The sequence below is a fragment of the Galleria mellonella genome, unplaced genomic scaffold, assembly GCF_026898425.1.
Source record: "Galleria mellonella isolate WM207_F2 unplaced genomic scaffold, CSIRO_AGI_GalMel_v1 utg57, whole genome shotgun sequence".
Taxonomy (NCBI): domain Eukaryota; kingdom Metazoa; phylum Arthropoda; class Insecta; order Lepidoptera; family Pyralidae; genus Galleria; species Galleria mellonella.
In genome coordinates this window covers 4,114,038-4,135,787 of record NW_026442119.1, presented here as the reverse complement: position 1 = coordinate 4,135,787, position 21,750 = coordinate 4,114,038, and the positions used below count along the sequence as shown (strand labels likewise).

General features: G+C 33.0%; 1 protein-coding gene across 4 annotated transcripts; it reads right to left on the bottom strand.

Moving 5' to 3' along the window:
• Positions 1-117: 117 nt before the first annotated feature.
• LOC113520602 (sodium-dependent transporter bedraggled) lies at positions 118-18,192 on the bottom strand. 4 transcript variants are annotated; one of them, XM_052899275.1, is made up of 15 exons: positions 17,952-18,192; positions 14,453-15,512; positions 13,960-14,090; positions 13,596-13,877; positions 12,967-13,163; positions 11,424-11,561; positions 9,999-10,233; positions 8,851-9,068; positions 7,004-7,198; positions 6,228-6,452; positions 5,698-5,765; positions 4,785-4,911; positions 4,607-4,639; positions 3,308-3,519; positions 118-2,696 (listed from the first exon to the last, which is right to left on the bottom strand). In XM_052899275.1, exons 2-15 carry the CDS (start codon positions 15,463-15,465, stop codon positions 2,261-2,263), a joined length of 3,510 nt encoding a protein of 1,169 aa, XP_052755235.1. In that variant the 5' UTR covers positions 15,466-15,512; positions 17,952-18,192; the 3' UTR covers positions 118-2,260. The 4 variants fall into 4 exon arrangements, with proteins under 4 accessions (XP_052755235.1, XP_052755236.1, XP_052755233.1 ...); XM_052899276.1 differs by having other exon boundaries at positions 17,956-18,192; XM_052899273.1 differs by lacking the exon at positions 17,952-18,192 and adding an exon at positions 15,631-15,838.
• Between the last annotated feature and the right edge of the window lie 3,558 nt (positions 18,193-21,750).

Here is a 21,750-nt window from a genome sequence, read left to right as displayed (position 1 = left end):
AAAAATATGAAAGTGATAACTACTTGCACTCCTTAACTATTGAACTGTTTTGTGCAATATAAAAGTAATGTTAAATTCTTAATTCCACGCCATTTCAGATGTAATAAAACTAGAAAATGTGTAAAAAAATATTTATTTACTAATATATTTTGTATATTGCAACAAGTGGAATGTAAAAGAAACAAGCAAAATCAAAAAATATGTGCGATCAAATGTGTTTTATAAAAGAATAATAGTAAAACTAATGTGATGTTAAAAAATGGAAGTATTGTGACTAGAACTACAATTCCAAAGAACACAATTTTGAAACACTATAAATGCAACGAAAGGAACTTAGGATAAAAAGCTGCATAACATTTCAGTTTAAATCTAGTTGAACAACCATTGTGTCACTTACATGCTAAGTTCATTGTACTCAACACACAATGTTACTTACAATCTGTATACATCAATATTATAAGCACTTAAAAATTAATACAACTGTATACAAATGATCTTCAAATGTTATTTGTTTTGTCGAAAGCGCGCTGGTTTTTGCCCTAATATATCACCATTATCACGGTCCTATCACAGTTCTATTATGTATACAATTGGCACCTGCTAACAGGCTGCCATTTCAAAACCTTTCTGTCCTTTAAAAAGTACATTTTTATTGAGCGCTTTTACTATTTTCTTTAGCACGGCACGATTTTTCATTACGATATTGTATAAAAGTATATACATTTTATTCGCTTAGTTTTTACATTATTGTCGACGGAAAAAGAGTCCAATTTACAGATCTTGCTTTCTACTTGTATTTTGACAATAAAATCTCGCCTTGCTACGATTTATACAAGCGCTTACTAATCATAATATATAAAATACACACAAGTTTGACATAAGCCTATCTTAAATAGCTTATGTCAAATTGTCGATACCATGCAGTTAGGACTAGGAAAGTCAATCGAGCTGCTATACTATTTTTTTTAAGTAGGAATATAATAGTTTGGTAGAATGAGATTATGAATTAAGTAAAAGCAAACAAAAAGTGCTTGCCCATTGATTTAAACAAAAATGTATTCACACACAAATCGGTATAAAACAATTCCGACCATTCCAAATTTCTGAACGACGTAAAACTATGAGAACACATCTAGTCTATATATTCCATTATAACTACCATTATTTTAAACACCTATTCTGAACGAGTTATTCCTTTTGTGATAAGCTCAGAATTTATTGTATTCACACTTATAGCTAAATAATGTAAAATTCTGTTACGTTATAATATCGTTTAAGATTTAACTACATGGCTCATGAGGAAAATAACAATCAAAATACGGAGTGAAACTACAGAGATTCTCTCGGTTAAAATAAACCCTTATCATTTTCTTAAAACTAAGTAATAATTAAAATCAGTTTAACAAGTCGACATAAGTACAGTCAAATATAGAATTAAATACAATTGGTTTAGAATACTTTTTTTTTTATATTTGATTATAAAATTCTAATCTTTGCTCTTACTTAATTTTATATTTGACTTTACAAAAGCCTAATAATTAAGAACCGGCCAATACAAACTATCAATATAATCAAAATTCAAAGTCTTCTATTACCTATTAATACATGTAATGTTCTGTTACTCGAACAAAGTTATGAATTACATTCGTTGATCTCATGAACTTTATAGTCATTTTGTTTACTTAGTTTAATAAATATTTGAAATATTTATTTTTATTTATTGCACCAATTAAAAATAACTAATACAGTAAATTTTAACGAGATGGAAAAGGAGGTCTGATCGCTAAGCAATCTCTTCCAGACAACCTTTGGGCAAAGGAGAAAAATAATCAATCAGAAACATTAAAAAAATCTTCAATTGTTCCTGAAAATTGATAGACAATTGCGACGTTGCATTACTTTGTCTGAAAAGCTCTTAGGAATAGTACGGTACATCTGAAATAATCAGTAATCTCGATTTTAAACAATTGCCTCCTATTAAAACTTATTGTAAAAAAAAATAATACACTAGAAACAGAAAGACATTTTTTTTGCTCTTTTGTAAAATGCCATATTTTAACTAGCGCAATTTTAGAACTTATTGATATTATGTATGTTAATACGATCAACTAAATACGTCACAACTATATTTATAGTCTTCCTAGACCTAATTTCTTATCCTTATTGTTTTAAAAACAGAAACATCGCCATTGATCTTACATTTTAATAAAACCATTGGTTATTTTTAATAAATTGTGATGCTACATAGGCGGTTTAAAAATCATATCACAGAGGCAAGGCTACGTGTATGTGGAGAGCCCTCGGTATCCAACATGGCCGACATGGCAACCGTATTAGATATGGGTTCCGCTTCACGCACCAACTGTTCGTGGCTGGTCGTCAATGTCACGCCATATTTGAAACTCCTGCGCAAACTAGAGCGAATACTCTTTGCAGAGTCACTCTTTCTGACAAACGATCTCCGAAGGTAGTCACGTGTGAGCGACAGTGAATTCCGAGAGGTCGACGACCTTGGTCTGCTGGTTCTGGAGTCGGTTTCGTCTGTTATAGTGATGGAGGGTGTCGCGAAAACTCCGCTATAATTTGGCGGTTGAGATTCGATTTCCATTCTATCGCGGTCGACCGTCTCGCTTAATGTGATGGGTATTTGTGATGTTTCGTCGGCAGGCGGTTGTTCTGAATTGGATGATGTTATTCTGGTACAAAATAAAAAAATATGTGCTTAATTAATGCAATATGATATTTTAATTTTATTCTAATTAATTCAAAATAATCCTTTTTTTATGTAAGTAACTTGGAACAAACGAGCCAATGACCAACTCGAGAACTAGTAACTGCCACTTATAGACATGAATAGCAAGTTGAACGTTTTAGAACACTTTGTGATACTTCTGGATACCCTAAGTACGTCTTTAACATTAACTAACTTTAACATGGACTCAATTATTAAATGCCTGTGTAGTCACAAAGGTGGAATCAGTCAGGAGTATACTGAAACGTGACTCGAGACAGTTGTTGGGTTTCATGCCAATCATTCCTTTTTGGTCACAGGGAACTTATGCGTTGTAGTAACTCGAAAAAATTAAATCAGAGCCTCTAGAAAGTGACAAGCAAATTCGGATGGAATCAACATCGCTAGCGAGTCCGTGAGTTCGAATGAGTCACCCGGTGTTGCTATCTCAAGAACTCGCTAGCGATGTCGATTCCATCGTCGAATTCGCTTGCCATCTGTCTAGAGACCCAGAGTAGTTTAGGATATGTAATGGGAGAGATTTATGATACTACGAGATAACTATATTTAGAATACCTGCGCAGTCGCCTGAAACTCCGCCGTATAGTGGTGAGCAGCCTGGCGCCAGTAGCGGTGGAGTACGAGGGCGGGGGCGTGTACTTGGGCGGCGGGTCGACGGGCGGCGCGGGGCTGGCGGCGGCGGCGGCGGCGGGCACGGCGCGGGGCAACGACCGCGGCCGCTGTTCGCTCTCCAAGCCCATACGCGGTCGGTACAAGTTTTGTATGCGCTGTGAATTTTTTTTTATACAACTTAGAATGGCAAACAAGCTGACGGCCCACCTGATGGAAAGTGGTAACCGTCGCCTACAGACATGAGCAGTACCATGGACATAACAGAGTATACTGTTTCGATACATATGATATGATACCCCCCATGCGTTGCCATTCCTGAGGACTCAGGTGTTATTCCTCTATACCCAGTAAATTCACGCCATATCCCACCCTTCAAACCGAAATACAGCCATGCAAACACAACTGCTTCACGGTTGAAACACGAATGGGACAGAGGTACCCAAGCAATCGACTTTTGTACAGTCTCCCTCTGGTAATACATAAAATATCATCATAAGCCTTTAACTGTCCACTGCTGAACATAAGCCCCCCCCCCCCGCCGCTAGAAGGTTTTGCCAGTAGTTGCCATGCTTGGCAGGCGGATTAGCAACCGCAGTTAAGCTTTGGAGGTGTTTTAAGAGGGCCGCTGCTGCCTATCCCTCGCCCTCCCTTGGTCACCTCTTATACTGACACCCTTCACCCACACCTCTGACACCCACGCGAAAAAGTGTAGTCTATTCTACGCCAGGACCACGCGGACTATAATTAAAATATACTATTACACTATATCATAGCACGCACTCACGTACTTACAGACTGATAATGCAATAACAGAGAGGGGAAAAAAATATTTTACACTAATATGTACGAAATGTGTAAATCTGTGCATGTTACATTTCTAAATTTAAAATTGAACAAATAACAAATATTCTTACTATTATTTTATTTTATTTTGATTATTATTTTAATTTTAATGTTTGATCATTCGCAACTTTTTCGTTTAAAGCCGTCAACTTTTTTTATCAATTCGTCATAAAATATAAAACATTTGTTTTAACTGAAATTAATCATGACAACGAACTATGCCTACGACTTATGTAGAAAAAAGCAACAGTTAAGTTTCTTGCCCTTTGTTCTCGGCTAAAATTAAATTCCGAATGAAAGGTCGAATCATAAAAAAACACTATTCAAAAATGCTGATACTTAAATTTACTTAAATAAAACTTATTCTTATCTATTTTGTTATAAATTACACACACTTACCAACTCTTCCGTACAATCACTAGTTCCATATTCCTTGAGCAGCAATAAATTGTATATAATTAATTTTTATGTTATGCGTAAATACTAGATTACATTAAAAGCACATATGAGTACGTCGAAATAGACAAACTAGCTTCTTAACTATTAGATACAAAACATAATAAAATTTAAATCTTACATCGAATATGTCGGGTGGCCCTTTGCTCATGTACCGCCAGGTTTGTATGAAGGCCGTGATGGGTATGATTAGTAGAGTACCTTGCTGCATACACACCGCCAATTGACGCGCCCATACCGGCCAGTATCTAAACCAAAATAAAAATGAATATAATAAAATATTTTTATTGACATGTCTATCTGTCTAGGACAACCAATTTTTCAATAGGGGGGGGGGGGGAAGGATTGTTAGTAAAGTGTACTACCAGTTCCCTTGCTAGCAAAATATCCTATATCTATATAACGGTAGCATTGTGACGAATCCCAGGTGTATTTATCGATGGGCTAACTAACCTGCCTTTTAATTTTTACTTGTCATCCCTCATTGGTGCCCCACCAGTGTATACCGTTAGCGTGGGCGGGGTTAACATTCCATTGTTATCCATTAAAAAAAATACTTATTTTTCAATGACGTGAAAAGAAAAAGAAAGTAAAAAAAGAGTGCGGTGAAAATGAGTCTTTTGTTCTTATATTTTGAAACACGCAAAAATAAACACATAAAATAATTGTAGCAAATTGTCAAGATAATTATTTAACAAATAAGTAACAGATCTGTAAAGAGATCCAACACAAATGTTGTCAAGATAGAAGTAGTTTTATTAAGAAAAAACTTGAATTTATGAATAATATTAATGATAAACAAGCAGACAGCCCACTTGATAGTTTAGTAAACAGCTACTATACGCCTATATATTATTTATTCATCTCTTTTTTGTTACCTTATTTGTAGTTACAGAATTTTCTGTAACTGTAATATGGATCAAATATGGCGCTAACTAAAAAGTTAGCGCCATATTTGATCCATATTTTATTGACTACCAAAAGCACAAGTCATTTAAGTGTAATGATCTAATATATAATGTAAGGATACGTACCCAGCAGGCTTCCTCCAAGAGTAAAATTGCCTTTGTTGTCCAATGCGAAAGTCCATGACGCAAATGGCCTGAAATGTTGAAATCCAATTTCAGTTAAACTTCAGATATATCCTACAATGTTTGGGATGTTGAATGTTTAATAGTTAAACCAATACACAAGTAGACCATAAGATAGATAGTAGCTTAGATTAACAATATGTATTAGGATACTTTTTTATAATTTTATACATTATCGATGTCTATATCACAACCCTACAACGCTACATCAACAAAGGTCATTTTTAAATTTGCTCCTCCTTAAATTAGTTAAAAAGTAATTTTGTCTTAAGACTGTAAAAGTATCAAAATTTAATGTATAATTGTCATTATATTATATTATGTAGAATTTTAAACCAATTATTTTGTTATAAAACTTTTTATAGGGAATGTAATGTGAATTGTATTACTTTAGTTGTACCTAAATAAATTTAATTATAATTTACATGAGCAAAGTCACGAAACAAAGCTAGTTACTAATAAAGGTGACTCACGCATAACACAACGGGCAAGACGACGGTCCACGCGAAGCTGAGCAGCGCGGCGAGTGCAGCGGACAGCTTGCGCCGCTCGAGGAACAGCGCCTGCGCGAGCGCATCCGGCGAGTACGGGCGGCCGCGCACCGCGAACAGCGCCACCGCCAGCGCCGCGTGCGCCACGCACTGCCACCACGCGCCCGCCCACACCACGTCCACGAAGTGCACCACCGCCACGCCCGCCTGCCCACCGCCATCACGTTACCACATCTCACACACGTCACACGTGCCTTCACTACATTCAGTTATAAATTTGTTCGGTTCAGACTTTCGACTGTTTTATCTCGATTGTTAACTAAAGTGCAAATATTACTTACTTTAATAAGTCACTCAATACTTAATTTAGATTAAAAATATTTTATTTTAGTGTAAAATTTTGCAATTTGACCAGTCCTGACATAAGACATGATAAATTTCAAAAATTTTACTATTATAATAAAATTCTCTCTAAACAACCTCTGTACTTATTTAAGAAAAAAATTATATATCACGGATTCTAATAACAGCAAAAAAAACTAAAAGCAATTATTTTTGGAATTTTTGCCACTTTGTATGTTTTTTCTGGCATAATACCAGTACTACTGCATCAAATTGAATACAATTTTCACAGTTGTTTCTGAACGTCTAACTTAAAATCTGAAGTGCCTATATAGATTAGTAATGGGTATTTCATAATCTAAGGAACCAATAGTGGTAAATAAATAAATAATTATTCAAAATAATAATCCACTTACATCTGTACTAAGCAAGTAGCCAACAGCAAGTCCAAAAACGCAACTCAAAAATGTGATGGTCGTCTCCCAGACTCGAAGCGCTTTCGCGTTGATAGCCATGATGCCTGTGATCACGCAATGCCATATAGCGAGCTGCTGGGCTATACCGAAAATTATCAGGATGAAGTAGAATATCACCGCCCATACTGGGGATAGCTGCAATATACCAATACCATTATAATTTATTTTTTCAACCAACTTCAGAAAGGAGGCTCTCAATTCGATTGTATTTATGTTTGTGACATCATAACTCCATCAGTTCTAAACCGATATGGATTTTTTTTTTATCTAAAAAAATATATTTACAGGTTTATAATAATAATTTTATCATAATCGGTCAAGTAGTTTAGTTTTTAGAACAAAATAACTGGTTTGGTAGAATTTATTTCTGCTAATTTAAAATTGGGGGGGGGGGAGCGGAGGGATATTGCAAAGCCCTAGTTTTTTAAGACACAAGCTGAGGGCCCACATGCTAAAATGGTAACTGCCAATTTACCTACGAGTAGCCACTTCTGAAAACCAAGTAAATTAATTCGTGACGATGAGGTAACTGATATGATTTCAATTCTTACCTATCATTCTTCACTAATATCTTGTCAGAGTATACTGAAGCGTGAAAAGAATTACCATTGGAATCTTATAAAAAAATCTATAATGACACTTCCAGCAAAACAACCTACAAAAAGTTTCATTGATCTTGACCGACAGTTAAGTTGTACATTTGCCATAATAATACTACTCTGTCTCCCGCGGCTTCGCCCGCGTCTATAAGTATACAAAGTATCCTGTTCTAAATTAGTGTATAACCTATCCAAATACTAAATTTCATTCCAAACCGTTCTCTAGTTTTTGCGTGAAAGAGTAACAAACATGATCAAATGTTCTAAAACTCTGAAACTTTCGCATTTACGATATTATTAGGACGTATTACGCGTCATGGCTTAGTTCCTTGATCTCGTTATACAATGTGCAGTTACTTCCGATTATAAACGACGTTGTGGCCGCGATTATAGTGTATCGAATCGTTTACGCTATTCTGAACATGTATCGCCGATATTACTTACGGACTACTTACTATTGTATAATATGAAATTCGTTTCGAGACGGAAATTATACACCGTTAGTTTTTAACGATAAATATTCAATGCTTTACAATAAGATTGCACGTGTGCCTAATTTTCAACCGTCTTTAAAAGAAGGGCGTTCTCAATTCGTTGTATTTTTTTTTTAAATTTGTTACTTTACAACTCCGTTTGTTATAGCTCCGCTTACAGATTGAGAACATAGAAATTTGATTAAAATCGGTTCAGTAGGTTAGTTTTTAAATTAAAATAGTTTTGCCACAATTAAAGTCGGTTTTTATTTTGTGGTACACAATTTAATCTTTAATGCAATCTAAGCTACAGATTTATATTATATAGCTGAATTAAAGAAATGAAGCGTGCGTGAGATTGTTAAATTGTAATCCGACTTCAAATTTTAATATATCGCCTTCGCTAATAAATATCGATGATTCTTTTTGCAATCATAAAGTTGACGCCTACATTAGTATTATACAACTTTTTCATTACTGAAATCTGTTTTTTTTTTTAATTGTAAATAATTATAATCCTTACTAATATTATAAATGTGAAAGTAAATTTGTTCGTTTGTTATATTTTAACGCCTAACGATTTAACCAATCACCGTGAAATTGGTATACGCGTCCTATATGGAATGGAGAAAAACATAGACCACTTATTAACTCGGTCACGCCGACTAAGTTGCAGGTAAACACTAGTATATTCATATAAAATGGATTTACTCACAATATTAGCCGGCAAGGCCGCAAGTGTGGCCGGCACTATTTGTGTCGCCAACTGTAAAGGTTGCCAACCACTGTACGACCTGGCTGCGTTGCCAGTCCGCCAAACAGTCACACCAACTAAACTGCCATAGTGTCCCATATAACGTGTCGGCGTCGACACTAAATTCCCCGGCATCGGTTCCGATGTGGGCCATAGAAATTGGAATGACTTTAGTGTCTCTAAAATAAAAATAAAATATATGTATAAGACAATGAGAAGTAAAAGGCGAAGATATTATCAAAACAACAAGCTTTTGTTTATATAATAATTTACATAACAATTACGATTGTTACATATTTACATTGTTTGCAGTAATGCCTACTATATTTTACAATAATACATTTTAAATAGTTTCTCATCTCATTTAATAATAAATCTTTTTTCTTTATTACTGAAGGTCGTAACGCGATTTTCAACTTTTATTACACATGTTTGGATCTTGGTGCTGCTTGCTTCTTTCATCGGTGTTGGTACTTACCCTCTCCCATTTATCTTCTTTAGTCGTCGCTTGTCGATCCTCAGCATAATATGACGAGGATCGACAAGCGTTCTTTACATTTTTATTTTACTATTTATATCTAAATTTCGAACGCATAGATCGATTGTGTATTAGGTACGAGTAATATTTGTATTGCATCGATATCAGTACGAGAAAAAAGGTCATCCTCCATTTTGATATTGCCCACATCATTCGAACACCTATATTAATTTCAAACGGATTCTTTATTGCGATATTGTATATTGGATAACCCCAATTTAGTATACCATTTATTGGACCATTTATATATTATAATTACAATATATAGGTATTGCTATATATTATCCCCACATCTATTGTAAATGTACGCCTTTAATGCCCAGATTTAAAACATAACAAACATTTAAAATGCGTTTCTAAATGTGAAAACTGATTTTGATATTGTCCTATTTTTTTAAATATTGGATAGTGTTATAATCTCTTTAGATAATCTTTATAAGTAATAGGAACACTTGCTTAGTAGCAAAATAAAAGTAATAAGTTTTTATTTAACCATATCAATTATACTACTGATCTATTTCTCCGTATCAAGGCATTATTATAAAGATAAGTAACTTTTTAAATAACTCACCAAAACTGCCAGGCACGTAAACATAACCGTTATTCCATAAAATTTGAACACAAATGTTGGCCAAAAACGACCCCAGTAACAACACGGCAAATGTGAACGCTATTATACAGGCACTCTCCTTTTGCAGCACCGCATTGGTCTTCTTCTTTGCATTTTTATGTGATGTTAACTGCATTATACATGGTCCTAAAAGACCCCACGTGAGGAATATCTCTTGAGCTGCAGCAGCCCAACTCTGAAACCGTTGATTACAAGAATGACACAAAGTTACCTCCTCATTGAATAAAATATTAAACCTCTTATAAACCTATTTTATTCATTGGAGTGTTTTGTCTTTTTTTTGCGCTAAATTCTCAATTTCAAAGAAAGAGGCAAAACACTTAAAACTAAAATAGTTTTGAAGGACATTTTAATTTTTATAAATAACTGCTTTAAATGTACTTCAAACCCGTTATTTATAAACCTAAAAATCCATTTAAAAAAAATAATTACAAACAACAATGCATTCGGGAGAGTTTTAGAAAAATGCGTAATTTATTGTTTGAATTTATGATAGAAATAAAATTTCTATCGTAAATTTAAATAAATTTTAAAGGAATTGAAATAGGAGGAAATTCTCAATTCGTTTTGATTTTTGTTTATATATCATTCGATATCTTCACTAATAATAAACTTATTTTGATAAATCTTTTAGCAGTCAATAGCATTTTATGTAGCAAGTTAACCTTCAAATATATAGCAAGTAAAAAGAACTAGACATTTGATTGCGTAATATTATGAAAATCACTAGATAAGTATTATTTAGTTTAGAATGTGCTTTATCTGATACACAGATGCATGTATGCAACATTTTTTATCAGTATAATACAATATCATTTTAGCATTGTTTGGCAAAACTGCGCATACGCATAATTTCTCAATAACTTTTTAATTAGGGTTCCGTATTCGTTTTTTCAACCGATTTCAAAAAGAAGGTTCTTAATTCGATTTTATTTTTTTAGGCACTTTGGTAGTTCTGAACCGATTTGGAAAATTCTTTTTTTATATGAATTTAATTATCAGCACTTAGATTACGAGCTGTTTAATTAATTCATGTTCACGTCAAATCCCTTGTAAAGTAGGCAGAGTTTAATTAATATTTAATTGAATCCATTTAAATACTAATAACTAATAGTTATAATGAATTTTTTATTAACTTTTCCAAACACCTATCTATCTATCCTATTTAAGAGCTGCGCTCTTGTCGGTGGAGCTCTTGCCACTCACTACGATTTTCAGCGAGTCTCTTCACCTCTTGATACGACACGACACCAACTCCTTCCTTGATCTGCCTGATGTAACTATGTCTCGGTCTCCCTCTACCCTTCCTTCCTTCTATCTTACCTTCTATTATATTACACCTATATCAAATAAAATTATACATACATTGCTGTTGATAAAAAATTCACTCCATTCAGTATCCAAGAAAATGCTGGTGACAGAATCGTAAGGTATAAGCGTGAGGAGTTTCGTACACAACACCAGTATACCGCAAATAGGCAGGAATATCAGCATATACACAGCCTGCAAAGTGATATTTTATGAATGAATGAATAAATATACTGTATTTGCATTATACAATATAGGAAATAAGCAAGGCAATTTACAAACACAACGATACAATTGTATAAGTACAGTAAGGCGGTCTTATTGCTGAGAGCAATCTTTTCAAGGCAACCTTAAGGTAAAGAACTAATTATTGTACAAGTAGGTATGATAGTACTGTATAATTAAAAAAGAATTATATGTACATATAGAGTGTTTATTTTCCAAGCGACTTTTAAAACAAGGCGATTTTCAATTTAACTGACTTTTTTGCTACTATATTATGAAATATTCTGTGGTCCCGGCATATTATATAGGTCATCCCTTCCTTTCCCGAGGGTGTCGTACGAGGCGACTAAAGGAGGGCGAGGGATAGGCAGCAGCGTTTCTCTTGAAACATCTCTAAAGCCTAACTGCGGTTGCTAATCCGCCTGATAAGTGTGGCAACAAGGGGTTTGTCAGTACAACCTCCCCACCCCACCCTCGAGGGAGAGGCTTATGTTCAGCAATGTATAGTTAAAAGCTAATATGATGACGATGATGATATTATGTAATTATATAGCAAATTCTGAACCGATTTTCACAATTCTTTTTGTATTCAATAAAGTTTATTTCACTATGATACTGGTTTCATTTTAATTTTGTGACAATTGAAGCTTTAACGAATTAATCACGACGGTTTACTGACAGAATATATTGTTAATAAGCATGCTGCCAGTATTTGATACTATACGTAAGTTTCGTAAACTTAACAACTTTCTCCAAAGAAGACAGTTTAAAAAAATATATGTTTTGAACCTTTCCTACTAAATCATTAGCGTGTTTTTATGATTCATAAAATTATTTTCAAATTTCGATCAACATCTTTCTTTTTTTTTTCGGAATAGTCATGGTTTTTATATTATTGTATATTGACATTTTCTTCTATTGTCTTGTAATAGATACTTTATCTATTAAGAGGCACGTAAACGGTCAAACGGTACAATTCAATACTTATATTTTGCAAATATAACAAAAACAAAGCTGATGCGGTTCCCCCACCCTTGTCTTTATCATAAAAACGGCAATATATGCATGTTTGAATAAGCCGTTCGCCAGTGTAACATACTACATTTTAGGCGACTAGGGAATTTAATAGTCGAAAGATGGGCAGCAGCGTCCATTTTAGAATAGCACCAAAGCCTAACTGCGGTTACCAACCTCCGTTCGAAGCGCGACAACTATTGGCTAAACCCCACAAGGGGAGGCCTATTTATTTTATTCAAAAATTTGAAACTAGAAAATCTTTTTCTGAGTTCAAAATAAATCGAACAAGAAGTATAATATACATACATATGTATATTTAACAAAATGCTAATAAATTAAACTATATAAACAATATTACCTTGCCATAAGATCTGAGTCCTTTGCTGAGCGATACAAACACAATCATCCACACTACCGCCAAATTAAAGGCGACTTGAAATTTTATAGTCCCAAAAGACGTATTGGATAAACCCAAATTTCTTTGTAACACTTCTCCATGAAAATACTGTGGTAACGTTTCTTGTATTTTAAATGTTGCGTTCTTTAAACTGGCATCTGTAAACAATAATGGAACTATAAATTTCATTTTTAACTTTATATCTTTTTTTTTTTAAAGTTTTGCAAGCAGCTTTATATATTCGTAATAAAATATACATCAGATTTTAAGTTTGACCTTTAAGAGCACAACCGCATTCAAAAACTAAATAAACATACCGATAGAATAATAAAACAAATTCAAAACAATATTGTTTTGGCGTCTATTGGTCTTATTAAAATACGTTATATATAATACACAATATTTGTCCATACATCTCCATAGAGATGCGATACAACAAATAGTAATTGATCAAATTGACTTTTGCGTTGACGACCTTCACATCATATTTCCTGTAATTTAGTCATTGTCTGATATAATAGTGAATGCTTAGTAGTAGTAGCTTAGAACAAACGTTCAAATTAGTACCAACATCTTACATACTATCTCACCTTCGAAATTGTATTCATGAGGCAACGCCCATTTGTATTTATCTTCGGACGTTATAAATGAATCTCTGAAGTAAACGAATAACCATGATAGACCAATTATACTATACATTCCAATGACAGCCTGTACAACGAGTAATGCAATACCAACTCCTTGGAATATAGGCGATATCCTCCACATGTCCACTGGTCCCGAAGCTAGTACTTGGCCCATACATAAGTACAACGTAAATAACGGTATTCCAACCAAAAGTGAGAGTATTAAAAACTGTATTACGAAGCTCGCTAAAACAATGACATAACATAATTGACATTTTGAAAATAGAATACGGTTTAATTTTAAAGAGATTGTGATAAAAAAAATTACCTCCAAAATGAACACTGAATATGGCAAACCTAGATATATTGAATATTCCTACAGTACAACTTAGGCACGCCAACATGGCACTCAAACGATGAGGCCATACTCCAAAAGGAGGTTCTTCAGTCTCGTCATTTCTGTAGAAAGCAAACAATGATTAAACTAGATTATACAATATTCATTGCGAATTTATTCCACTGTAATAAAAATGACATAATTAGATGTATGACTCATAATTAAAGAAGATAGGTAATATGATTTTTTATTCTAATATGCTGTGTGCAATATAGGTATGTTCGTACATGAGGGTAATAAATAATAATTGACAATTGCATCTAACTACTACTGACTACTATAAAGAATATTTAAGATATTGCTCTACAAAAAAATAATAACCACTTTAATCATAACAAAGTTCATATAGAACTAATTTTATTAATAAGAAAATTAAATTACAACTTATAAATAATTGATAGTTAAAATTAAATGAATAGTTTACCTCTCTTCAGTGGTACCAGAAGTCGGATTCACAGGGTCTTCGGCGCCCAAGGATTCACTAGAAGAACTAGAAGCACTTGTACTTCTGGCCATACTTCTGATAGTGTTCCGACCAGTCCATTCCCCTGTTGTGACGTCACTCTCCCCTGGCGATGGTAGTGATAAAGCCCGATTCATAAGTAACGTACGACGACCCACAATAAGAGGCCCAGAACTGCCATCACTACTTAAATTCGCTGCAGTTAATTGCAACTGTATTGGGGCACTTGTTGGTCTCATATTAACATGATGTTCTAAAAAAAGAATAACGGGCAGTGTCAGAGATTCACATGGTTGTTCGTTTGATATGGCTGGTAAAACAATAGGGTCCAGTCTTCTCATCGAATTACGTATACCATCGTTGGTAGTATTTGCACGTTCTAGTGACGACACCAAAACTTCTCTCTGACTATCAGATAAATCAGAAAAACTTTTTGACCTGCCCAAATTTGCGAGATTCGCCCTGTCATATATTTCCTCTGTACAAACTTGTTCACATACTAGCCTGGATGGTTGAACACTTGCAACAACTACTTGAGTATTATCATCAATAGAACTCGGCCCCTGATAAGGATCCATTGTGTCAGCTCTTTCACCTATCACTTCTTTAAGCTTACATATCAGATCTTCTTCATCACTATCTAAACTTCTTGTACCATCATCAAGACAAGCCAAAAGAGACTTGTCTAAAACTTCATCTAAGTCATTCAAAATATCCATAAATTGGCAAAGAGCTGTAGCTTGAAATTCATCATCGTTAAAATCACTAGAGGTATGTGATGAAAAATTGGAATCAGACTTATAGCATTCTGGGATGGTTTTTTGAAGATCTTCTTTTAAATCCTCGTCATCAGAAGTTTTCTCAAAATCCTCACTGTCATTGCTATCAAATGTGCTACTTGAAGCATCACTATCGGCACTGCTCCCTGGCAGATCTTCTCTTTGTTCATAACAACCTTCTTTAACCTCTTCCATTTTTATTGCACGGCCTAAGTCATAGCCTGCTCTTTTCGGTATAACCCCTGTAAATTAAATATCCTATTAAAAAATCTTACATTTTCTTCCGACAATACACTTAATAGTCACAATATTTTATTAAAAAATAATAAACTAAATAAATGTAATAAATAAAGAACACACAGTATTTTAAAGACAGAATTTTCCACAACTTGTCCATTCTCTTTGTATGCAAAAAATATTCTGAGTTTAATCTTTACATGTTAATCGCGGGACTAATAAGCCTAATTACTGTAACATGTTGTGAAAAACAAGCCAACATTAACATTGGACTGTTAAATCTGGTTAAGTACTTACAGTCTTACAAGTCCATAACTGTCTTTAAGACTGATAAGGCAACGTGTGACTCAGATTTCTATTTATAAATTATAGAGAATATCATAGCCAAAAGAATTACTGCCTGGATTAAAAAAAGACCTTAGTGAGTTTGAATATGGCCTACACCAATATTTCCCCAACCTTATTTTTTTTTTATCAATATGTATTCTTCTTGTACTGTTTTTAAAACAACTATTCGAACAATTATTTATTTACTCTCAAATACCCACAAAGGGGTGTTATCGCCCACATTGTGAATCTATGGTCTACACCAATACTTCGGGAGTCAATTCAATAATTAAAATTCAATATTTTAAAACAATAGATCTGATCATACCATGTCCCAGTGGAATTAATTCCAATGAGGCATAATATAAACAAATTAACTGTCGCATTCACTATACAGATTGTTTATTCTTAATTTTATATAAATAAAATATAAATGTAATATATATATATATATATATATATATATATATATATATATATATATATATATATATATACACACTAGCTTTTCTCATAATTTCATCTGCATGACCTGAATAAAAAGTAGTCTATATCCTTCTCCGTCCCATAAGTTAATATGTTTATACAAAGTTTCATAGTGATTGGTTAAGGTAGAATAAGATCACAAACAAACTCACTTTTACATTTATAATATTAGTTAGGAGTATTTGTGCATTAAAATTTAAATAAATTAATAAACTTCTGATATTCATTATAAATGCATATATAGCAGACTTCACATCATATAGAATTCACTACCAATATGCCATAGTATACAGAAGCTTGTTTTCTTATAAAACTAAATTATATCTGTGACTTTGATCTGCATCAAATATTTGCTGACATGACAGACCCTATTTTTATTTTCAGGCTGTAAGTCAAGTACCACAAAAATAACTGTACATTTACATTTTATTTACAGCTAATTTGTGCAGTGATAAACAGACAGACTTTATCATTCATAAACATTAGCAAAGACATATTTTTAGAATATTTTGAAATAAAAGACAATAAAGTTATATCTATTTTTTTATATAGTTTTAATCTATTTTTTTTTTTAATTAGTATACATTGAATATTGTATTGAATATAATTTCACAATACAGTATAGATATAAATCTGAATTACTTCACAAGATAAGAGAATAAAACACATTACCCAACTATATTATCTATATTTATATGACTAACAAATATCTGTAAGTTTGTTGGTATGATTTTTTTCAGAGTATACACCTCAATGTGATTAAAAATAATTCTTAATAAATGTATGGTTATAACAGTAAAATAAAAGTATAACCAAGGTTATGTCACTTTTATAAAACAATTTCTAGATATTCATTATATATTTGTTGTTCCTCAAATTTAGAATTTTCTCCTTTTATTTTTATGTTATACTTAGGTATTGAAGTTTTGTAAAAGACTCTTCAGTTAAAAAAAAAAAAACAGATTGAAAAAAATGTTCATGAAGATACTTGTTATTAAAATAAGAAAATAGAAAACAATTGAGATAATATATATTTATTAGATACCAAACTAATGATAGTTTCTTGAACTATTTATAATATATAATTTTTTTACCCTTCCATCCATACTAAAGAATGTTACAAACTATCATTATATCACTATAATCATGGTATTTAATACTACTAAGCATGAATTATAAGTAAATTTAAAGGATCAACACATTGATGATCAGTTGAACATAATTTAAATTAAAAAGCAAACTTTCATAAAAACTTGATCTAGTGGGTACCAGGACATCATAACTTTTAAAATATGAAGCTACATCAACTTGCTACAATAACTTCAGTTTGTAAAAATTAAAGTGTAAAAGTAAGTAAAAGTCTACTTTTCAGTAAACTTCTATGAATAAAATAAATGACTTAAGAATCAAAAATGTATCCTCTACTCAGCATGCTTTTTATGGTGTTAATAATAATCCATCTGTTTTGAGGTTGTGATTCAATAGGTTTTTTACATAGAAATACACGATAAAAAGATAATAAATGAATAACAGAATAACTTTGAAAAAGACAAACACTGGAATATATAATATTGTTGACGAACATTGACGATCACTTATAGAATTGTATGATATCAAACGGAACTTCTTACCTACTTATTAATTATTACTTGTAGATTACTTCATACTTCTATAGATAGTTTTACAAAAGTAGAATTTAAAATTGAGTTCACGTATAGTTAGCACAGCTACCCATTTAATTTATTAACTAGGTGGGTATATTTTGTAAAATTAAATTTTAAACAGTTCAAGAAATAAGACAGTAAATAACTAATTTTTTTATTATGCTCACAGATCAAGCAAAGAGACTGATTTTAGTAGCTAAGCTAATTGACACTGACAAGCGATGAATTAAGTACTCTGCGTAGGAAAGAAGTCTGTCAGTCTGTATGGGCATATATCTAAGACTAAGAACAAGGAATTACATAGAAGGAATGATAAAATAAAAACTGTAAATCATATAGTTGCTTCCTTTCTTCTTATTCAAATATAGTTAGTAAAAATAGGACAAAAGATAGACCATCAGTTGCTATTTTTCTGATGTTAAATGTTATTGAGTAATACAATTGGATTATTTCTCAAAGCAAAATATAGTTATTAATAGGTATTATTAGTAATATAAAATTTTCTTATTCAATTAATAGTTGCATAAATTTTAAAAGAACATTTTTATATGTTTTATAGTATAGATTACAATATAGTTTTTTATAGTATAGATAACGTCTACAAGTACTATTAGGACACAGACTAAGACTAAGAAAACTAAGACTAAGTAACAGGCTAAAGTCCGGCCGCTCAGAGATTGCGTTTTTGATAAATCGTGATCGAATGAGCGATGTAACTTTGAACGTACAATTTAAGGCAAAATTTTAAATACCTTTTATTAACCTTAATAATGACTAATAATATAAAAAAATTAATAATTTTGCCAACGCGGGCACATACCGATGAGCTCTGGAACAGACTTGTGTCTGAAATCGAAACTTCACTCGATAAAGTTTCGATCTGGGGTGAACGCAATCTTGTTCACTTTAACCCTAAGAAGACACAAGTCTGCGCGTTCACCGCAAAAAAGACACCGTTTGTCGTATCTCCTCCTGAAAGTGATTCAGGGCACTTCCCTCGATAATAAGTCGAGTCTGGGGATTCTTGGCGTCGATATATCTAGCGACGTCCAGTTTTGCGGTCATCTGGAGGAAAAAGCTAAGATAGCTTCCAAAAAGTTGGGGGTGCTCAATAGGGTGAGACGGTATTTCACGCCAGAAAACCGCCTGAAACTATATAAAGCTCAAGTGAGGCCACACATGGAATACTGTTCTCACCTGTGGGCAGGAGCGCCACAGTACCAACTCCTTCCATTAGACCGCATTCAAAGTCGGGCAGCTCGAATTATTGACGATCGGCGTCTTACTGTCCGGCTCGACCCACTGAAACTGCGTAGAGATGTTGCATGTCTGTGCATCTTTTACCGAATTTATCATGGGGAGTGCTCTGAAGAATTGTTCGGATTGATACCTACTGCAGATTTTCACCATCGTACAACCCGCCATAAACTAAAATTTCATCCCAACCATCTGGATGAGTGGCGGTCCTCCACCGTGCTTTTTTCAAGGCACTTTCTCCCACGCACAACCACTCTTTGGAATCAACTTCCAGCAGCAGTATTTCCGAACCGATACGACAACATAACCTTCAAGAAAAGAGCATATTCCTTTTTAAAAGGCCGGCAGCACACCTGTAATGCCGTAGGTGTTGTGGGTGACCATGGGCGGCGGTAGTCACTTACCATCAGGTGAGTCGCATGCTCGTGTGCCCCCTGTGCTGTAAAAAAAAAACTTACAATAAACGTATTAATTTTAGGCTAAAATTATTAACAATTATTTAATTAACAAATATAAAAACAATAGTTTTTAAAAGTCTAACCACGTCAGACTACGCTGTTTCAAGGTTATGTCAACTGTTTGTTTTTGTAGTGATGAGACATAGTAACAAGGCAATTGTAATTGAATATTTTTGTATCTTAATATCTGTCGGACGGTATATCGTTAAATAAAACGTTTTAATTTTATATTATAATATATAATATACTTAATACATACTAAATAAAGCTTATAATACGATACAGGTACGCCCAAACAAAACATAAGAAAATGTGTCGTGATATCAATAGAATGAATTTAAACAATTACTTACTACTTTATATTTCTAGTAAAAAATGGCAATTGAAATGAAATAGATGAGCTGGCTCTGGAGTACGGTCATCATGTTCTCACCACCACTGCCAGTACAATGCCATAAAGCTAATCTAGTGATTGAAAAAACTAAAAGAGTATATTTGATGACTTTGATCGCGATATCCGTATTGATACTGTGATTGACAATAATATAATAATACATGTTAGTGAAGATGACAGCGAGTCCTCAAGCGAATTGGAGTCAGATTAAATTTTAATTTAACGTAGTCTTCATTATTTAAGTCTTAAAATATGTATTTCATAATATACACTTTCCAATAAATACAGCATTTTTATTTTCTTCCCCTTCATTACATTCAGAAATTACGATTCAATTTAATTTATTCATCAACAATTTTATTAACATTGTGTTTGAAATGTAATTCCTATAAAAAATAACAAAATATATATTAAATGGAATAAATATGTATATTGAATGCTATAAATAACATTAATAAATATTATTAATGGTTTTTTAGGGTACATCACTAATCATGAGGAATTGACAGGTGTCAGAAACCCAATCTCTGAGCGGCTGAACTTTAGTGTATAGAAAATGTTATACGACCATATAACCCTAGCAAATTCAGATACAACCGGCTTGCATACTTTTTACATAAACTGTGTCGAATATATATCTAGTAATGTAAAATTTGTTATTGTAAAATAATAGACATATCAAACATTTTCTATACACTAGCCTGCTACGAATTAGGAAAAACAGCGATTGATGGTGTATCTTTCGTCCTATTTTTACCAATTATATTTGCATAAGAAGAAAGAAGGCAACCATATGATTTATACTTTTTATTTTATCATTCCTTCTACAACCATTGTGTTGAATACCAGGTATATTCATAACCATGGGCTAACCTAAGAACACCAAAATCTTTGGGGCTATCTGATCTGCCTTTTCATTCTCACCAGTCATCATTCACTGGTGCTTCGCCAGAGTATACTGTTAGCGCTGGCGGGGTTGCCATTTCTTTATCATACATTGACAAAAAAGATCTTTGGTGATCTCTGTATCGTTCCAATTTTAGTATATGTATACTGCCGAAGCAAGTACAACAGCGGTATTGTACAGTTAAAATTTGTAGATATTCACGTATTTGTTTTTATTTTGATGTCAATACTTGAAGCTACAGAGTATTGAATATTTTAAATATGATAATTTTGTCGATCAATCGATTCATACCCAAAATATTTTTTTTTATATATATTCTATTTAAATAAGTGAAATGTTAATAGAAATTGTAAAAGTTTTCTCATTATTTATATATTATTATATCCATACAGCACACTTAATTAAAAATTATTAATTAATTATTATTATGATAAAGAACTAATTGCATTCACTGCAAATTCTTTGTTGTTAAAACTACATCACGACTAATATGATCTAATTGGAAAGAAAGAGATTGTTGGTAATGGAGTCTAGGGCTCCATTGCTCGCGATACTCTTTTAGGTGGACCTCCACGTGGTTCCATCCTGGAAACCATCATGGTTAATTTTTTGCAAATTCGGTGTATATCGATAGCGCGGGCGGGGTTACTATTCTATTATCACCCATTAAAAAAATATGATCTAATTTTCAAATAGTGCCTCAGAATTAACCCCAGATCAATCCTTCTATTGACCGTCTACGAAGCTGTT